Source organism: Bos indicus x Bos taurus, chromosome 25, assembly GCF_003369695.1.
Source record: "Bos indicus x Bos taurus breed Angus x Brahman F1 hybrid chromosome 25, Bos_hybrid_MaternalHap_v2.0, whole genome shotgun sequence".
Lineage (NCBI taxonomy): Eukaryota > Metazoa > Chordata > Mammalia > Artiodactyla > Bovidae > Bos > Bos indicus x Bos taurus.
Genome location: NC_040100.1, coordinates 35,970,107 through 35,991,915, shown reverse-complemented (window position 1 = coordinate 35,991,915; position 21,809 = coordinate 35,970,107). Strand labels below are relative to the sequence as shown.

The 21,809-nt window shown below is 42.4% G+C and overlaps 1 protein-coding gene across 13 annotated transcripts in view; it reads left to right on the top strand.

Annotated features, from left to right (window-relative positions):
* RBFOX1 (RNA binding fox-1 homolog 1) overlaps positions 1 to 21,809 on the top strand; it is a 2,434,604-nt gene that overhangs the window by 2,327,139 nt on the left and 85,656 nt on the right. For 11 of the 13 annotated variants that reach the window (XM_027528150.1, XM_027528155.1, XM_027528156.1 and 8 more), the window contains one exon: positions 13,693 to 13,773. The exons of the other annotated variants lie outside the window; for them this stretch is intronic. In XM_027528150.1, coding sequence (XP_027383951.1) covers positions 13,693 to 13,773 — 81 coding nt within the window. The remainder of the gene's footprint in view (positions 1 to 13,692; positions 13,774 to 21,809) is intronic. 13 annotated transcript variants of the gene reach the window in all.

Sequence of the window (21,809 nt, the reverse complement as noted above, 5' to 3'; positions counted from 1 at the left end):
CATTACAACTAATAGAATGACCTTTAGCCACACTTTTGGATGGACTTCTTTCTAATTCCATTCCTGAAATTTGGATACAGTAGCTTCTGACAAAAGTAAGATTTGTCCAGAATCTGGGTTAGCCTGACATTTGTTGCTGTTGAAAAATTTGGTCACAGTCCTAGACTTTGGGTTGGGCTTGGGGTAATCTACCAAAAGCCTGGGTACCAAGCATGCCCCATCTGGGGTGATGGTCTTAGCATCCTGAAATAGTATGTGCTTAGTTGCTCGGTTATGTCTGACTCTTTGTGATCCCGTGGACAGTAACCTGCCAGGCTCCTTTGTCCATGGGATTCTCCAGGCAAGAATCCTGGAGTGGGTTGCTGTTCCCTTCTCCAGGGGATCTTCCCGACCCAGGGATTGAACTCGAATCTCCTGCATTGGCAGGCAGATTCTTTACTGCTGAGCCACCAGGGATGCCCCTCTACAGCTCTGCACTTCCTTGTAGCCACCCGGAGGACCAGCCCTGCCTGGCCTCAGAGCCATGGCGGTGAGGAGCTGCTCCACATGCACAGTGACCTTTGGCTCAGTGATATTTTGTATAATTTACACATCTGCCAGATTCCAGTGCAATGCACTCCAGTGAACTGGAACAGAAGAGTCCAGATTGAAGTCCCCAAGCAAAGGATTTTCAGCCTGGAAATGTTCCACTTCAAAGAGTTTATCTTGTACATCTGTTTACCTTTGCCTCCCCTTTCAGTTGCAATTCACTGTGCTTCTCCCCTCTGCACTCTGCATCTGTCTTATCAGATTTCATCCCAGCCCAGCCCACATTTGGCCTTAATTTTTATCTTCGTCCTTCCCTGTCCCACAGAGGGACTGCAGCTCAGCTTTGATGGGGCCCTGTGGGCGTTTTTGATCTTCAGATAGGATTAGAACTTGCTTATGTGCTGGAAACAGCATTTCCTAAATAAATGTGTCCCCATTCTATTGCATGGAAAGGCCATCAAGGCGAGCTACCCCCAAAGTGAGGAGTGTCAAGATGGTCCTTGTAGGAGATGCCCCACCTTTAGGCCATGGGAGGATGATGAGGTTCAGGTATGTGACTCTGGATAAATTTCACAGGGAAAGTTCTAGGCTGTCCTCATCAATATACTCAGCAATTTGAAACATCAGCAACATAAGACAACTTTGGGCACTTTCTCTGTGCCAAATTCTGCCTCTCCTCCCGTTCTTATAAAAATGTTATAGCCTTGTCTTCATTATAGAAATTATGAAACCAAGGTTTCACAGAGAGTTTCTCTCATTCATTTAAATCACAGAACTAGTATGTGAAGAATCTGTATATCGTATGAGCATAACCCTTTTCTGGGCTTCCCTGGTGGCTCAGACAGTTAAGAATTTGCCTATGATGCAGGAGACTTGGGTTCGATCCGTAGGTCAGGAAGATCCCCTGCAAAAATAAACACAAAGCTTATTCCCTGGGGAGGTTTTGTGTTTCTGTTTAGCATTGCACTTGGTAGCAATTACACAATACTGCACGAATCCATGGGGTCAGCTGGCTGTCACTCAGTTACATGATGTCCATCAAGGGAGGGCCACAGAGAGAGGCTGTGAGTAAATTCACACATACCACTGGCTTCCTTTAACTCATCCTTTATATCAGAGTAGCAGGATCGAGGACCTGGGAAGCATCAAGCACTGTGGTAGGCGCTGGGGTAGCAGTGATTCCCTCCAGAATTTGGCAGAGCAATAAAGGATTCAGGCAAATAAACTCAGGTATAATAAATAATGGGCTTCCCCAGTGGCTCAGTGGTAAATAATCTGCCTGCAGTGCACGAGACGCAGGAGACATGGGTTCAATCCCTGGGTCAGGAAGATCCCCTGGAGGAGGGCATGGCAACCCACTCCAATATTCTTGCCTGGAGAATCCCATGGACAAGGAGACTGGCAGGCTACAGTCCATAGGGTTGCAAAGAGTTGGGCATGACTGAAGCGAATGAGCAGGCGTGAACACACATAATAAATAATGGTACCTCCTGGAAGACTGGAAAATAGCCAGGCTCTCTGCCTTAAAAGGGGTGCCATAAATTAGTTGTGAAAGGATAAGTAAGTGTTTGCCAGGAAAGAAGGCAGAGAGAAAGGCATTTTACTGCTGAGTAAGAAGGAATTTGGTAGTGTACAAAGGAGTTTTTCAACCTTTATCTTCAGAATCCATTGAGAAAATTCTAAAAAGAAACAAAAATAATACAAATGCTTGATGTTCATCTGAGATGGGAATTACTGGGGCAAAATCAGGTTTCTCCAAAGGCTGCAAAGTATTGACTAAGATCAAAGAGGGCCTTCTAGAGAAAAGTTGCAAAAGACTTGATAATACCATAATCTGGATTCTGGTTTATCTTCTGATGGTTGACAAAGGCTTCCCTGGTGGCTCAGACAGTAAAGAATCTGCCTGCAATGTAGGAGACCTGTGTTCGATCCCTGGGTGGGGAGGATCCCCTGGAGGAGGGCATGGCAACCCACTCCAGCCTTCTTGTCCGGAGAACCCCATGGACAGAGGAGCCTGGCGGGCTACAGTCCATGGAGTCACAAAGAGTCTGACACAACTGAGTGACTAACACACAGACAGACACACACCTATTGAAAGCTCTGATTAAAAAAAATAAGAAGAAGAAGAACACTTAGTGATGAGTTAGTACCCAGATCTATATTCAAAACAAATAGGAGTCTAATCATGAGGAATATATGTGGATTAACCCTGAAAGACTGAAAGATGTAAGAACACATTGGTTAGAAGAATTAGGGTTAGGGTTAGCGTTAGGGTTAGAGTTAGGGTTAGACCCCAGGATAGCAAAATACTGTTCAATAACCAAAGCTGTTACACTGATAAAAAGTCTCCTAGTTTTAATCTAAAGACTTTTCTTAGGAAAGAAAGCAAATTACCAGAGATTTTAAAAAATTATATGGATTCATTTTTCTCTTTAAGTTTTAACTTGAGCTGCCATTCTGTCATAAACCATTTTGTTTCTAAGTTTTGTGTGTTGTTTTTTGCTTTCCACTTTTAGTGTTCTCTTCAAAATTTATGGTTCACTGTTATTAGCCCAGGCAATGAAGTTGTTGTGTAAATAGAGACATATTGGCCAAATATTGTTTAATATACTTTATGTTAATTATATGTATATACTTATTCTCTAAGCATAAAATGAAGTGGTCCCTTTTTCTTTTTAAAAAATGTAGTGTTGAAGAACCAACACGCAAATGGCAAAACCCTACTTAGACTAACTGCATTGATGACAGTTAATGCAATTCCAGAACTTCTATGGAACTGTTACAACCCATTACAGTCAAAATATTGGTTTATGAAAAATTAATAAAGCCAATGGAAAATGGAATCCAGCATCTGCATTAGCTATTAACACCAAAAGAATCAGCCAGAATTAATTATGCTGCATGATACATTCTAATGAGTTTTTCATTAAGCTGTATACCATTATGGAAACTAAACAAGGATTATTCAAAGAATAATGCCAACGGCTGTTATTTTTTTTTTTTTTGAGAGATTAAATTAGTTAATGGGTTATACATTTAAATCTGATGCAAAGGTTAATCGATGTACACTCATAATTGTATTAAACTCAATATCATTTGAGAAACAAGAACACCCCAATATCACTGATATTTCCTCTGAAGAAAAATATGAGTTTATTTGTATGTTTCTAGTGTTTGTTTGATATATTGATACATGCGGTATTGTAAAGACTGAAACCTACTGTATTAGTTCTCTGTCATTTCAAAACCAATTTTCACCAGGTGAAATATTGTCCTTGCTGTCAGCTTCTGTGTGTGTGTGTGTGTGTGTGTAGTGTGACAGGCATATTTATATAAATGTATCTTACTACTCTTTGAAAGGGGCTTCCCAGGTGGTGCTAGTGGTAAAGGTGGGGGTGGGCATAGATGTGGGTTCAATCCCTGGGTCGGGAAGATCCCCTGGAGGAAGGCATGGCAACCCACTCCAGAATTCTTTCCTGGGAAATCCCATGGACAGAGGAGCCTGGTGGGCTACAGTCCTTTGGGTCACAAAGAGTCGGATACGACTGAGCAACTTAGCCTGCATGTGCTCTTTGAGAGATTCAAAGTTGAAGTATTTTTTATTCTCACCAAAAGAAAGAGGTCAGGATTTAAACCTAATCTGGGATAAGAAGGAAATTCAAGATGAATCTCTACAACCATCCCATGAGTACACCCAGTTCCTCCTAAAATCCAGTCCTGTAATAGGAAGTCAAGTATAAGAAGGGGGCACCAGGGAGAGCTTTTGGGTGTTTTGGACTCTTATAGCATCGTAGAGGTTCTTACCCCAGAAGATGAGAGGCAGAGAGAGAGAAAACCCATCTGACTCCTTTGCAGAGATGCCACTGTTTCCAGCCAAAGCACAATTTGTAATTTGTGTTTAACCCCAAGCAGAGATTGCACTCTAAAATATCTTCAGGAGCAGAGACTGCACCCTAAAATATCTTCAGGAGGAGGCTGTGAGATAGGTAAATGAAATGTGCAAATTGAAAGAGATACTAAGTGTTTTGCACTTACTTCCCACTCTTAAGATGTTTTCCATTAATTCTGTTACATTTAGCATTATGTTGTTGGTCAATCAAAACAGTATGTTTTTGTGGTTTAATCACTAAGTCATGTCAGATTCCTTGCGACCCCATGGACTGTAGCACACCAGGCTCCATTGTCCATGGAATTTCCCAGGCAAGGATACTGGAGTGGGCTGCCATATCCTTCTCCAGGGGATCTTCTCAACGAAGGGATGGAACCCATGTCTCTTGCATTGGCAGGCAGATTCTTTACCACTGAGCCACCAGGGAAGCCCCCAATCAAAATAGAATAGTAGTTACCAATTTGCTACTACTGTATTAAACAAACAAAACGAAGGGAACAAAATAAGTCCGCGATGGATCATATTTTGAGATTCCAAATAGTAGTGATTACTATTTCTGTTAGTATTACTGAGATCACTTACTGATTAGCTACTATTTGCCAAACCCTTTCGTGTGATAATTTTAATCCTTACGACAGGACTCAATGAAATTGATAGTTTGTCCCTGTTTGGCAGATATGAAAACTGGAGGCTCAAGGTTATTAAATGATGAGGTCCAAAGAAACTGAGCAAAGCTAGAGATCAAAACTAAGCCTGAAAGTTTCCTAAAACCATGCTTTGCCCGCTACTCTATCTGAGCTTAAGGATTCACTATTTCTCCTCTGTTTCCGTCCTCCTTGTCTTGTTTCTATTTTGCAAGTGGGATTTTTTCTTATCTACAGAAGATACAACCTCCCCACAGACTTCCTTGGTTGGATTTAAAACCCTACCGCAGATTCTTCAAGTTGATCAGGAGCTTCTAGATGTAAATAACATCTTTAGCCTGGAAGAGTCAGATGTTTTCAGCCCGAAGATGACTGCAGAATCTTTAGACATAGTTTTGTTGAAATGAGTTTGGTGAATATTTATCAGGCCTTGCCTGGAAAATTGCATGGACAGAGGAGCCTACCAGGCTACAGCCCATAGGGTTGCAAAGAGTCAGACACGAATGAATCGAGTTATACACATGCACACAGGCACGGGTTATTTATCATTCCAAGGTTAGAGAGGATATTTTATCAACTCTAAACCAAGTATCACTGTTGGTAAGTTTCATGAGAGAGTCTGAGCTTCAGAGTCATGCCAGGCTGGCTCAGATTTCGATTTTGTCTGATGTTTTTCTGCCTCTCAGCCTCAGATTCCTTGTGGGTTTAATAAGAAAAAAAAGTTCCAGTGCTTGTAGAACATACTTGGACCAGGAGCAGAAACTCAGTGTCATCTTATCAGTCTTATTAATACCAGCTGTATTTAAGATTGTTTATATAGTTCTTGGATTTCCCAGGTGACACAGTGATAAAGAACCTGCCTTCCAATGCAGGAGACTGGGGTTCGATCCCTGGGTCAGGAAGATCCCCTGTAGGAAGAAATGGCAACCCACTCCAGTATTCTTGCCTGGAGAATCCCATACACAGAGGAGCCTGGTGGTCTGCAGTCCATGGGGTTGCAGAGAATTAAACACGACTGAGCAGCTGAGCACACATGTACACCCTATAGTCGCTTCGTTACCATGTTACCATTGCTGGTAATCCTGGAATCCCCTGAGAGCTTGTAGAAATGCAGACTCTCAGGCCCCACCCCATGGGGTCTCAAAGAGTGGGACATGGTGGAGCAACTACTTTCTTTCATACCTACTAGATCAGAAAGTTCATTTAAAAAGTATCCTGGCCCAGCCCATTGATTCAGTGCATATTAGCCTTTGAGAAGCAAGGCTCTAAGATGGCCCTTATCTATATACTGATGCCTGTGATCCAGAAGGCCAAATGCCTTAGGCAATAAAGCTTATTTTCATTGTTTTTCTTGTATTTGAATTGTTATCCTTCCACAAATGCCTTATGGGACCATATTTCTCCTTGTTCCATTCAAACAACAATGAATTATAAAGAAATTTGGGTGAAGAGTTAGAAAAAAAAGAACATGTCTTCAAACTCTTTGGGGGATATTCATTTTTAACAAAACAAAGAACATTTAAAAATTTTGGCAAATATTGATAAAATGATACCTTCTGAAATTTTTAGTGCCCACTTCCTGGGAAGGGGCTAAGGCTGTCCTGAAAGACAATTATTTGTAGTATTGTTCCAAAAAGAAAGTAGATCTTAGAACAAGGGTCCCTAAACATGTTCCATAAAGGTCCCGCAAGGCTCCTCTGTTCATGGAATTCTCCAGGCAAGAATAGTAGAGTAGGTAGCCATTCCCTTCTGCAGGGGATCTTCCTGACCCAGGGATCAAACCTGGGTCTGCTGCATTGCAGGTAGATTCTTTACCATCTGAGCCACCAGGGAAGCCCTACAGGGGTCCAGGTAGCAAATATTTTAGTCTTTGTGGGCCATATGTTCTCTGCTGCAATTACTTAGCTCTGTCATTGTGGCATAAAGCAGCCATAAATAAGATGCAAGTGAATGAGTATAGTTGTGTTCCAATAAAACTTTATTAATACTAAAATTTGAATTTTATATAATTTTTGCCTGTCACCAAATATTATTCTTCTACTGATTTTACTTTCCCCTCAGTCATAAACATGTAATCATTCTTAGCTCATGGCCATACAAAAAGGTGTAGGCCAGATTTGGCTAAAAATCTTCATCCTTAGCTCATGGCTAAGGTATGGCCAGATTTGGCTAAAAATCTGTAGCTTGCCTTCACCTAATTTAAAAGATTAGTTTTGAATCCCTGAACTGTTCACCTGAAACTATCACAATATTGCTAATCAGCTATGCCCCAAAACAAAATAAAAAGTTTTTTTTAAAAAGATTAGCCTTAAGTCCATGGGTCCAGAAATCCCATTGGTTTATTTTGCATTTAGCACCACAGTAATTCTGTCTGTGTAACCTTGGGCAAAATGCTAAAACTCTCAATGTCTCAGTATCCCCATCTGTTAAATGGGTATAACAGTAGTACTTGTCTTATAGGGTAAATTAGGGGATAATCCAAAGGAAACATTGAGAGGGTTTGCCTGGCACATAGCAAATCTTCAATACGCAGTTTTTGGAACTGTTACTGTAACATATGAGGATCCAGTCTATTTATTATCTTATTGAGTCAATTAAATATTTTCTGTAGAATCCTCTATTAGCCTAAATTTGGGAGGCAGGAGAATAAAGTGAAGCGAGTCATTACATTTTTTAAACAATAAAGAATCAGGGAGAAAATTGTACAGATATCTGATGTACTATCCTTTTTCTCTGCAATTTTGTCAAAATAAAAAGTGAAAAGAAAAAAGCGATGTGTTTCTAAATAGGAAAATCAAAACTTCTTAAATAAATTGGAATGAGGGATTATTTAGACTATAGGCAGATTCACTCCAGGGCTCCTTTAAATATGGAAATCCCTTGGCACAATTAAAACATGATTTGATTTATAAGAATTAAACATACATGCTGCATTTTCTGCAGCCTCTGTGCCTAAATGGAAATACCTCGGTACGTAAAACGCTCCCATAACCCTTCAGAGAAGCTCATCTTTCAGGCATATATAAAAGCTTTAGGTATTAGCTGTGAAAATATGCTTACATGGATTAGCTCAATGCTAGTCTATGTTCAAAAATGCATAACTATAAAAGCCAAAATCGTCCACAGCCCTTCGGGGCTTTGGATAAATTTGTCAATTGAAAGCAGTTGCCTCCATTGGCAGGAACCACATGGCTATCTCCCCGGTCTCTAAAGAGAACAGAAGTTTGATGCTTATATGACCCTTCATAGGGAACCCTCACGATAGCTCATTATTGATCCTTAAGGCTAAGGTAGGGTTATTATGACAAAGTACCATTGACTGGGTATCATCTCTTCAAAAACAGACATTTATTTTCTCACAGTTCTGGGGGCTAGAAGTCTGAGATTTGGGAGTAGGCAGGATTTGACTTCTTCTGAGACCTCTCTCCCTGACTTGTAGATGGCCATCTTCTCCTGACTCGTGTCTTCCCTCGGTCCGCCCTCTGAGTCTGTGTCCTAATTCCTCTTTTTTGGGGACATAGGTTGTTGGAATTAAGTCCATTTTACCTTAATCACCTCTTTAAAGATGCTTTCTCCTGAGTTACTAGGTGTAGGACCTCAGTGTATGAATTTTGAGAGACCACCACTCAGTCCGTTACAGTAGAGCAAAGAGTGTGTGTGTCTTTTTTCTGGATGAGAAACCAAGGGTGACCTCTCTAGGACTGTGTAATTGATGACTGCATGCCTTCTTCCACAGCCAGCCTCCGCAGAACTTAACAGGACCAGCTCAAACTAGAAGTGAGGTACACTTTGATGTTGAAATGCTCCCAAGCAAAGACAAAATTGGTCAACGGACCATAGGGTCGGGATGAAAAGTAAATCAATTCTGCCTCTGCCCACAGAAGTATTCAGACCAAAGATATGTAACCATTTTCATTTTTCTTCTAAATATATGGAGATGACCCAGGGCCTGGTTTACTCTGAGCTCATCTGCAGAGCCTTGCATTGCTCTGCTGGGCTGCTGATTGTTGTCCAGTCACTAAGTCATGTCTGACTCTTTGTAACCCCATGGACTATAGTCCACCAGGCTCCTCTGTCCATGAGATTCTGGACAAGAATACTGAAGCGGGTTGCCATTTCCTTCTCCAGGGGATCTTCCTGACCCAGTGATTGAACCCATGTCTCCTGCTTGGCAGGCAAGTTCTTTACCACCTGCCAGATGGAGACAAATAGATCCAGTTTCTAGGAGGAGGAGAAGTGAGTGGGAAGGGAAGGGAGTTACCTCAGGGGAGGGAAACTTCCAGGGAGAAGGACCAGCCTGTGTGATGACCTGGAGGTGTGAAACTGTGCCCTTGTTCCAGTTGGCTTGTGTCCAATTTCATCACCTAAGGGTTGGCAGCAGAGAGAGAAAAAAAAAAAATGTAGACACTTTCTCCTTCCTGTCTGCTAGGAGACACTCCCGCTAGGCTGCTTCTTGCCCTTCCAAGGGCCAGAAATGGTCCTCTGCACAGTGGGGAATCTCCAGGTGAGAAGCAGAATTGAGCTACCCCATCTGAGGTCTGGATCCTGGCTCACCGGCCCCTGCGGGAGATGCCAAATCCTGCCTGAGAGTGGCCCTGGGGATGTACTTCTTGCCAGACTTTGGGATGCTGGTGGTTGTAGCACTCTGAGTATAAAGTGACAGGCTTTGCCAAAGGCTCCAGTGATCCCAAGATCATGGTCGGTCACATGGAGCCCGGTCCCTGCCAGTTGCTGATAGAGTCATCAACATTGCAGGAAACAGATGAGCAGGCCGCCCAGGTTCCACTTAAACTGGATGAGTCAACCTTCACAGAACCAGAAAAGAGGAGGAGACAAGTGAGACCTGTAGGCATGCAAATCCCCAGCTATCAACAAGGGACAGAAAGGTTGGCTGGGAAAAGCACTGTTTTTATCAAAGAAAACAGAAATGAGGAAGTCTTTAAAAAATTATCATTTAATCACATTCTTGAGTCCCTCTGAGAGCCAGGTACTTTGGTGGGCATGGCAATCCACTCCAATATTCTTGCCTGGAGAATCCCATGGACAGAGGAGCCTGGCGGGCTGCAGTCCACAGGGTCGCAAAGAGTTGGACACAACTGAAGTGACTTAACATGCATGCACGGGGATAAAAGGATGAGTATGATTTGGCTCTGATCCAGGGGGATTATCTGTAGCTGAGGACAATATGTAAATAAAAAGCTGTAATTCAGCATATCAAAGGATCTACTAGGGAGATTTTGAAGTGTGATAGAAGCATAGAAGATGGAGTAATTAATTAACCCCTGGGGACTGGGAAGAGAAGCGACTTTTAAACAATGAAGAAGGGTCGAGGTGGACGGCCTTTCTTTTTTTTTTTTTTTTCAATTGAACCACATGTAATTGCTAATGTTCAACCATCTTTGACATAAGAAAAGTCAATTTCATATGGTTTAACCTAAATCCCCTGGAGGAGGAAATGACAACCACTCCAGTATTCTTGCCTGGGAAATCCCACGGACAGAGGAGCCTGGCAGCTTACAGTCCACAGGGTCTCAGAGAGTTGGACACGACTTATCCACTAAACAACAACAAGAAGGGCAGGAATAGAAGTTTCATCTCATCTGCTGAGGCTGACCTAGTGGTAGTAACTGCCTGGAAACTGTCAAGAATGACAGGATCCCAGGCTAATAGAAAAAGATACTATTGAAATTTGATGAAAGGTTTCTCCTGACTAATGGGTGGATGGATACTGGAATAGATGGATAATGGAATGGGTAGATACTGGTATAAATTGAACATACCTGCCATCCTTAAATTCTAAGGAATTTATAAGCAGAGGCATAGAAGTCTGAGAAATACCAGTATCAGCACAATAATTAGACAGTTCTTGGTAGTTGGAAGTGGTGGGTCTATATTTGGGGGTGATGGCAGCAGCAGATTAGAGACTCAGTTCGAGAGACTCGTTAGAAAGCTCAGTATCACAAAGTGCCTTAAAAAAAAAAAAAAACTTTTATTGGAGTATAGTTGGTTTACATCATTGTATCTCATTGGAAAAGACTCTGAAAAAAAAAAAAGAAAAGACTCTGATGCTAGGAGGGATTGGGGGCAGGAGAAGCAGGGGACAACAGAGGATGAGATGGCTGGATGGCATCACTGACTCGATGGACGTGAGTCTCAGTGAACTCCGGGAGTTGGTGATGGACAGGGAGGCCTGGTGTGCTGCGATTCATGGGGTCGCAAAGAGTCAGACACGACTGAGCGACTGATCTGATCTGATCTGATCTGATTGCTCTCTACTGTTTAGCAAAGTGATTCAGTTATATACATACGTACATCCACTCTTTTTAGTTTCTCTGCCCATTATAGGTTATCTCAAACTGCCTTGATGACCTTATAAACACTTTTTTTTAGAAAAATATATTTTTATTGAAGGATAATTGCTTGTCCATATTATGTTGACTTCTGCCATACATCAACATGAATCAGTCATAGGTATACATATGGTACACACTCTTTATACTGCTGTTTATACCCTGTTCTCTGTTTGACTTTTTAAATAAACACATGTTAGCTGCCCGCACCTAAAAATACATGGAAGTGGTAGTGTTCTTCTATGCTCCTTTGGTTTTCTTTACTTCAAAACTTTCTTGTAAGAAAAGGTCACAAAGTACTAAGAGAACCTACAATAAATACTTTGCAAATTAAATTGGAGAATGTTTTCAGATAAAATAAAAACCAAGTCCTGTGACAGTATGGATTTTGTTTTACAAAGGTCAAAATCATTGCATAAAGATTTTTTTTTTTGCTACAAAGAGAACATCCAGAGTTATTTCTATCTTTTTCTAAGGATCCACAGCATAAGAAAATGAGGAAAACATCATTATGCACTTCCAGAATTTAGCTTTCCAGAGAGAATCTGTGTGGTGTTCCAGAGGGCTTCGCTCTGTCACAGAGCACAGTATTGAAAACTGTCCCTAAGTCCTTAACTGCATGATACTGAAATGCCCTTCTGGATATGTTTTTGCCACCATTATAATATTTTTCTTTGGAAACCTGAGCACCAAAGGAGGAGGAAATGGCAACCCACTCCAGTATTCTTGCCTGGGGAGTCCCATGGACAGAGGAGCCTGGCAGGCTACAGTCCACGGGGTCACAAAGAGTCAGACATGACTGAGCACACAGGCAAACACACACCACTCACTCTAGAGGTTCTCACCCCCTCTCGTTGACGTTGGAAAAGACAGCAAAGGATTCCGGAAGCCCTTCCTAGGGCAGGTCTCCAAGGATATAGGTGAGTTGGGAAGTCAGGGCTGCTTCTCCTGGGAGATGGCTTCCCAGTGGTAAGGATGACAGCAGAAAAGAGGAACAAGTGGAGGCAACTGACCTTGCCCAGCCAAGGAAGAGAACAGAAACCACGGGAGCCCTTATCCGTCATGAGCAAGGGGCTTACAGGTCCTCAAAAGTCTCTCTCATTCTTCTCAAAATCTGAGTTTGAGAATTGCAGGTCCAGGATTGCAGGACCGATAACTCAAAAGATTCCTGACCCTGGTCATCCTTGGAGCAGGCGGTCGTTCCACAGGAAGTCATAGATCGAGAAGATACCGTAGGATGCCACTGCTCCGCCCCGCTGCAACATTCCACTTTGCAAGGAAGATCCCAGGGTCCTTTGTCTAGATCAGGGCCAGGAGAGGCATCACTGCCACGTACCATGGTCCACAGGCTTAGGAAGCCGCCTCAGACACTGCAAGGCACAGAGCTTTAGGGAAGAAACTGAAAATGCAGAAGCCAAAGGTGGTTTCACCGGAGTCCGCGATGGGTCCAGGGTGGGTCCCAGGGATGGCCAAGTTGCATTTATTTTCTTCCCCTGCCTTACGTATGCTTTTCCCCTGAAGAAATGATTCCGAAAAAACTAAAATGGGGGAAAGAGGAAAAATTTTCCTGAAATAAATCAACGCATGTGCTTACCACTTATTCAGTTGAGCACATCTCCAATAGTACGTACGATTCATAACCTTTCCTGGAGGTAGGTATATTCACCCTCATTTTCCAGATGGGAATCCCAAGGCACAGAGAGGTACAGTGACTTACTGAGATCACACAGCTAACTAATATCTGCATCAAGCTTGTTGGCCATGTCTCTCCCGTATTTCTTTCTTTTTTTTTTGGATGTGAACCATTTCTAAAGTCTTTATTGAATTTGTTGCAATATTGCTTCTGTTGTTTATGTTTTGGATTTTTTTGGCCCTGAGCCATGTGGGATCTTAACTCCCTGACCAGGGATTGAATCTATACCCCCTGCACTAGAAAGCAAAGTCCTAACCACTGCACTACCAGAAAAGTCCCATCTCCGATATTTCTAAAGCTCCCTTTTGAGTATGCCGTGCTGCCTCCATTCCTGATCTGAAACCAGGCTCCACTACCAAACCCCATTGGAAAAAGAAAAGATGAGCATGTGATGGGCTGGGTGGTGGGCTCCTACCAACCCCCTCTGACTAAGGCAGGGGGCTTCCCTGGGTGTCCCCATCCTGCGCTCGGGGGTGTGGCTGTGTTTTCATTTCTCTGCCTTTCTCGTTTGTGTTGCCATGAGTCCCCAGGTGTAGCAAGCGTGCCTGTTCCCAAACCAGATACCATCTCTCTCTCTCTCTTCCGTAGGCACCGTGCTGTTGTGCCAGGCAAACCAGGAGGGATCTTCCATGTACAGTGCCCCCAGTTCACTTGTATATACTTCCGCAAGTAAGCCCGTTCGCGTGGCTCTTTTTTGTTTTGTGATATAAACCTGAGTCTAATCACCTTCCCTCCCATGTAAGTGCTCTCCCCCTCCCTCCACACCCCCCTCCCTTCTGGCTTTCTTCGAGGTGAAGCTGATCTTCACAAGCATGTCTCCATCTTTCCCTTTTGCCTTAGCATCTAACCCCTCTGCTCATTACCTCTGAATCCTTGCCCCAGCCATTCTCTGTTAGACCTTTGTCAGGACGGGGGCCAATGGATGGGACGCTGGGCTTTGGGTTGGGGGCACAGGGGTGGGAGGGAGGGCACAGGTGGTTGCCTGCCTTCTGTCACAGCTTTGCAAATGTATGTGAAAATAACTTACATAAAATATGCAGGCCATCCAAGTGGCACCCTAGCCTCACAAAAGGTGCTTGGTTGGTACTTGTGGGCATGGTGTTCTCATGGTGGGAAATATCACTAGCCTGTGGCCGGAGACTCGTTTGCAAGGCTGTATTATCCTTTGTGATTCCATTGAAGAGGAAATGAGAGGAATGTGTGGTTCTCCCCCATTTAACTGGGGGTGGGGGGAAGAAATAATAATTTTAAAGCACTTTAATAGGTATGATTATAGCCACAAATTCCTAGAAGGAGGAGACCGAAAAATCAATGTCGAAGAAGAAATCACAGTGTTGGCAAGAAAAGACCAAGGATTCCTCTGCTGGGGATGGGTCCTCTAGGGTGGAGATGTAGTACCCTACTCCCACCCCAACTCCCAGAGCAGGTTGAAGAATTCAAGGTCTTGCTGAGTCCACCATGGTTCTCCAGCTGGTTGGCCCCTCCTCACAGTCCCTTGGCACAGCCAAGAAAGACCTTCCCATCTCTTTCATACAATGTGTCTACACCCTATGGAATCTCTGTAACTTCCCAATGGGTCCCCACTGGGATAGATGATCAAGAGTGAGTCTGGGGGCCAGAGGGGAGGTGGGCTGCTTCTGAGATCAGCTAGAGGAGGGGGTGGGTGGGGGTCAGAGGCAACAGCTCAGAGTAATTAGGATAAGAGACTGAGGGGAATCTTTACCAGTTACCAAGGTCAAGCATCTCAATTCCCAAAGGCTGAGACAAACCAAACTCTTTGCTGTCGGGGCAAAGGTTAGAAACAGTCACCGGGAAGCCAAACCCGAGGGTCCCTGAAGGCATCGGGTCATGGGGGCGTCCCAGTTGTTTCTCCCAAGCAGAGTGTAATCTTCAGCAGAAGCTTTGACAGTCCTTAAATGCAAGGTATTTTTCTGTGTTCCCGGAGAAGCCCAAATCTAACCATATTGGCAAGAAATGGTTCTTCCTGAATTTATGAACATTGCCCCATGGCCAGTGTAAATTGCATCTGTCTCCTAGAATTAGAAAGCTACTGCACCTTTTCACAGGCTCAAGCCTGTTTAATCCTCATAGTCTGCACCAGGTAGGTATTACCCTATTTGCTTTTCAGCTGAGGAGGTGGAGGGCAATGAGAAGTGGAGTGATTTGCCCAGGATCATACAGCCAGGATATCACACAGCCAGGATGTGGTTTTTTTGAACTTGGGGAGATTTTTCAATCATTGTCTGTTTTCCTGGCTCCATTTGACGCTAAATTTTATCATCTTTCCATGGAACCTGTTTCTCCTTCTGTATGAATTTTATTTTCTATAGTAAAGAGGGTGACCCAAAACTCACCATAGGATATGGTATATTATTTGGGGTTTTCTCTAACATTGTCCTATAGAATGAAGGACTGTCTAGAATGAAGTGTTCTAGACCTGCATGGCTCAGTACATGGTGTGGGTGGGCCCAAGGCATAGAATTTTAAATTTCATTAAATTTTAATTAATGTTACTCTAGCCTCATGGGCTGACGGCTACCATTTTGGGGAATGTGGCTCTCTATGTAATATGTATATTTCACTTTCCTTTATAGATATGAAAAACAAACAAATTTATTCCAAGAAAGGTCTAGTTTGAATTAGTATAGCTCTTCTAAAGTGACTTGAGGAAAATGTGTGTCATAAAAGTTAAACATGAAAATATGTCACAAATTCTCTGAATTAATAAATGGGTAGCAAATACAGGGGACATAAAATCCTCTAAATCGGGGATCGGCAAACCACACCCTCCAGGTCAAATCCAACCCCCGTCCTGGTTTTGTAATGCTGGTAAACCAAGAATGACTTACTAGATTTTTCAAAGGACTAAAAAAAAAAAAAGCAAAACCAAAAAATAGTATATGACAGACATAAAAACAAAAGATAGCTCAGTTGTGACCGACTCTCTGCAATGCTATGAACTGTAACCTGCCTGGCTCCTTTGTCCATGGGAGTTTCCAGGCAAGAATACTGGAGTGGGTTGCCATTTCCTCCTCCAGGGGTGATTCCCAACCCAGGGATCAAACCCCCATCTCTTATGTCTCCTGTTTTGGCAGGCGGATTCTTTACCATTAGCACCACCTGGGGAGCCCATATGATGATAGACACAGATGTCCCACAAAAGCCTAAAATATTGACCGCCTGGCTCTTTACAAAAAAGTGTGCTGATCTCTGATTTAAATGGTCAGTTTTATTATTGAAAATACAAAACGGCAATATCATGTCACTGGTTATAATGAGACTTTTTTCCCCTGGAGTTTCAAAGTAAAAATTTATAATAATTATAGAAACTGCATCATGTGTGTCCAAGGCCCTTCAGTTTTAAATTGCACGATCCGTCATATTACCTACACATTTTTCATCCTATTATTTTCACTTATTATCATGTCAGATGCACTTTATGAAAATATGTTAATGGCCTCATAATAATCTATTGTTTAATGATATTATATTTTAATCTATCCACCCACTGCATTGTTGGGTACTCACGTTGATGGCAATTTTTCAAAAACATTAAAAGAAAATAAATGTCCTTGCATACACCTAGTATATAATCATTTTAAAGAAAACAATTAATAAATAACTAATCCTACTGCATGTGGGCTCAGTCACTCAGTTGTGTCCGACTCTTTGTGACCCCATAGACTGTAGCGTGCCAGGCTCCTCCATCCATGGGATTCTCCAGGCAAGAATACTGGAACAGGTTGCCATTTCCTCCTCCAGCAGATCTTCCTGCTGCTGCTGCTAAGTCACTTTAGTTGTGTCCAACTCTGTGGGACCCCATAGACAGCAGCCCACCAGGCTCCCCTGTCCCTGGGATTCTCCAGGCAAGAACACTGGAGTGGGTTGCCATTTCCTTCTCCGATGCATGAAAGTGAAAAGTGAAAGTGAAGTCACTCAGTCGTGTCTGACTCTTAGCAACCCCATAGACTGCAGCCCACCAGGCTCCTCCGTCCATGGGATTTTCCAGGCAAGAGTACTAGAGTGGGTTGCCATTGCCTTCTCCGAGCAGATCTTCCTGACCAGGGATCAAACCCAGGTCTCCTGCATTGACAGGTGGATTCTTTACCACTGAGCCACCTGGGAAGCCCAGCTAATCCTACTGCCCCATAACAAAGCCAAACAAAAACTAGTTTCTTGCATTAAGCATCTTCATTTGTCAATCTCTTCAGCGAAAGTATTCAGATCAACAAGCTCAATTTTTTTTTTTTTTTCGGTTGATACTTTGTAAGGACAGCCAACCCTGAGACCCCTCCTTTCCACTTGAGTTCCAAGTTTCATCTTGAGGCAGTGGCTCTGAGTATATAAAGATGTTCCATCCCTCCCTAAGACATGTTGCTGAGGTTTCCTTTCTGTTCAAGTTCTCAGAATCAACAATGCCTTTTGGAGCTGGACTGTTTGGAGTTAGCTGACTTCTTTGTATCATTCATTTATATTTTCTTTTCCAGATCAAGGTGTCCATTCTAGTTACAAAGTCACACCCTATTTTCTATAAATAATTCAGCCAGAAACTAAGGGTTCATTCTTACAGGTGTGCACACACAGTCTGGGGACCCAAGCACCATCACCTAAGACTTTTCCTGACTCCAGGTCTGACATCCACAGGGCTGAGAGTCAGGGGCCTCATCTTGGAGATCTGAACAGTGTGGCCTTTCTTTCTCTAAGAATCCAGCCTTCTTCCCCAAAGCTGAGGCTCCCTTAGGTCTTAGCAGCTTTTTTTTTTTTTAAGGGTACACCAGTGTTTCAACTTGAAAATGCATGTGTTTCTCATTTTTATCTAACAGTTGTGCTCCTGAAGCAAGATGTGTGTAAATGGCACTTTTATCAATGGGATGCTTTGTGTTAGGACTTGCAAGATTACACCCAAGTTTGTACTTTTTTCTATGGATCTTCAGCTGGCCTTGGATGTTTTAGGCTTAAATTGTCCTTCTGCCTAGCCCAATAGCTAATCATCTGTAAATAACACCCATAAATGCAGTAGGAGAGATGGTTTTTAAAGGAACCCTGCTGAATTAATCTGTAATGAAAACAATTCTACCGAAGTTATCTGTTTTTTATGATGCATTTATGCATAATGGGTTTCCTCCCCCACCCCCCTCCTCATAATATGTCCCAGGACGTTGAAAGCATTAAGAGAACGATTTTCACTCGGAGCTCAATGTCCACACAATCCAATCCCACGTTTTCTCCCATCGCACTCCCACTGAGTCCAGCATTTCCTCCTTTTCCCCAAACTTGAGCCTCCTGTGAAACCCACTTCAAGCTGTGTCCCAGAACATCAGGCATCCTTTTTCATGTCCTGATAAACCACTTCCATCCATAGCGTATCAGACTTAAGTAAAGTCTGATCAAAAGTCTGGAGAATTAGGTAAGACTACCTTGGACCAAATGGAAAACATTTAATGTCAGTATTTTTGTCTTAAAATATTAACCTTTCCTACTCACAAATCAGAAAGAGACTCATGGACTTAGAGAATGAACTTATGGTTGCTGGGAAGGAAGGGATAGTTAGGGAGTTTGGGATGGACATAAACACACTGCTATTTTTAAAGTGGATAATCAACAAGGACCTACTGTAGCACAGAGAACTCTGCTCAGTGTTAAGTGGCAGCCTGGATGGGAGGGGAATGTGAGGGAGCATGGATACATGCATATGTATGGCCGAGTCCCTTCGCTGTGTCCACTGGAAACCATCACAACATTGTTAATCGGCTATACCCTAATATAAAATTAAAAGTTCAAAAAAAATAACCTTTAATCAACTAAGTTTAATTACATAAAATTATTTTAGTGACTTTCAAGTAACTAATTAATTCATTAACATTGTGCTTTGCTTTGTGTAACAAACCATGCAACCCCTCAACAGAGAGCTTTGGGGAAAGTAGGGGCAGGGCTGAGGGCCTGCTCAGGGTACCCTCTTCCTAGGGCTGGGGGTCTGGAGGCTCCTTCTGTTGGCACTAAGTATATTATTATCCTCTCTGCATATGGTTGCTTACATCAAAAACAGCTTTAGGCTGAGTCTTCATTAGTCTTTATCAAATAATCCAAAGTATTGGTAAATATGGGGCTTCCTTGGTGGATTTTCAGACAGAATAGAATCTGCCTGCAATGCAGGCGACTCAAGTTCCATTCCTGATGCCCTGGAAGATTCCCTGGAGGAGGAAATGGCAACCCACTCCAGTATTCTTGCCTGGGAAATCCCATGAACAGAAGAGTCTGGTGGGCTAGAGTCCATGTGGTCCCAAAGAGTCGGACACAACTGAGTGACATTCACTCACTCTCATTCCTAATGGTATACATAGATAAATTATATTTGAGTAGATGTATTAAAAATTAACAAAATCAAATATACTGACAGCCAAGTATTTCTCTGTTAAATAGTTATACACTTGAGAAAATTGGAGATAATTTATATATACAAATCTGATCCAAGAAAATGCCTGAATCTAAAATCGTGTAACGTCAACTATTTACAAACCCTCTGCGTAAATCAAGCACCAACATTTGTGAGAGGTAAATTTCTCCCTCTTCTAAAGTTCTCCAAGTAATTATTCAACAGTTGTTGTTCAGTCGCAAAGTCATGTCCGACTATTTGCGACCCCACAGACTGCAGCTCAACAGCTCTTGGGAGCTCTTAAATTTATTTACTTTTGATTTAGTGTACCTTCGGGCATCCTTAATCCTGACCTGAAGAAAGAAAGAAAAAAAAAAAATGGCTTCAGGCAGAAATAGCAAGGTAAAAATTCTATCACCTTTTCTTCCAAATTAAGACGTTATTTCCATTTTTCCCAGTTGAAATATTGAGGTAAGTCATTAGTTCCGTGAATGGGACTAATGGAACATCCACTCCAGTATGGATTAGCAAAGTCAGCTCTCACGGATTCTTATTTCCCCATGGGGTAGATGTGTGCAGAAGCAGGTCAATGTCACTTGCTTTATTTTGTCTTTCCAGTTTCATAAATAGATTTTAAATTACAAAAGTAGCGTGTATTCACTGTAATGAGGGAAGCAGGCGAACACACACACACATATCTGTATGGAATGATCCAGTAATATCCCCCCACTTTGTCCCCAAACACATGCCTTTCAAGTAATCTGTAATCTGACTCCCTGGTAAGTTATCTTTCCACATTTTCTCCATAACAATGCAAATAGGACATACACCAGTGAAATGCGGGTGTGAGCAGTTTGTTTTCACCCAGAAGGAAGTCAGTAACATCCATATTAAATCCACATTACACATGTTGATCACATTTTGTGTCACTTAATATCACATTTGGGCTTCTCCCATGGCTCAAGGGGTGAAGAATCCATTTGTAATACAGGAGACCTGGGTTCAGTCCCTGGGTTGGGAAGATCCCTTGTTGGAGGAAATGGCAACCCACTCCAGTATTCTTGCCTGGAAAATCCCATGATCAGAGGAACCTGGCAGGCTACTGTCTATGGGATCACAAAGGGTCGGACACAACTGAGCACACACACACAATAACACATTTTCACTATCTCCCATTAAGCGTTTTTGATAGTTTCATGCTGTTCCATGATGTGAGTGGTCCAGAGTTCATGCAGTCATCTCTGTCCACAAACTTTAAAGCTATGTCTTTTCCAGCCTCTCTCTGAAGGCTGCAGCACGTATCGTTACCTATACTCCAGCATACCTGTCCGTGTTCCGAATCCACATGGAGATCCCCAAATACAGTTGTGAGCTTCATCCCACATTCTTGCCAGCACCTGCATCGTTTGCTCTTTTCTATAATTTTGCAAACCAGGTGGGTGAAAAATACCATCAAGCTTCCTCTAGTTGCCTGTGCCTGTCTTTTAGTGAGGAACATCATCTTTCACATACTTAATTGTCATTCGGATGTTACCTCTTGTGGATTTCCAATGCACATCTGCTCGCTTCTCTTCCAAGTTTTCCTCATTTTATTTTTAATTCACATCAAGTGGTAATTATTATTTATTTATTTATTTATTTGGTATATGGGATCTTAGATCCCCTGATCAGGGATTGGACCCACAGACCCTGCATTGGAAGCACAGAGACTTAACCACTAGACTACCAGGGAGACCCAAGAAGTAATTATTTGTGAAGTACATTACCTGTGAATAATGTAAATGTTACAAAATTAATTCCTGTGTTGGCCAGTTGATTCTGCTTGCATTCCACCCTACATTTTTAGTTCTGTAAGTCAATGAATTTGTCCTTTCCTTTTTTACCAGCTTAGACATCATATTAGATGACTAGAGCCTTGACTTTGGGCTCACTGCATCACACATCAAACTCCCACTGACTATCTGTTTTACATATGGCAATGTAAATGTTTCAGTGCTGTTCTCTCAAATCATCCCAACCTTTCTTTCCACTGTCTCCAAAAGTCTGTTCTTTAAAGTCTGGGTCTGTTTTGCTGCCCTGCTAGTAGGATTTGAGTACCATCTTTCTAAATTCCATATTTTGGTATGGAATATCCATATGTGTTAATATGCAATACTTATCTTTCTCTTTCTGACTTACTTCACTCTGTATAATAGGCTCTGGGTTCATCCACCTCATCAGAACTGAATTCAATGTGTTCCTTTTTATAGCTGAGTAATATTCCATTGTGTTTCTGTACCACAACTTCCTTATCCATTACTCTGTGGATGGACATCTAGATTGCTTCCATGAC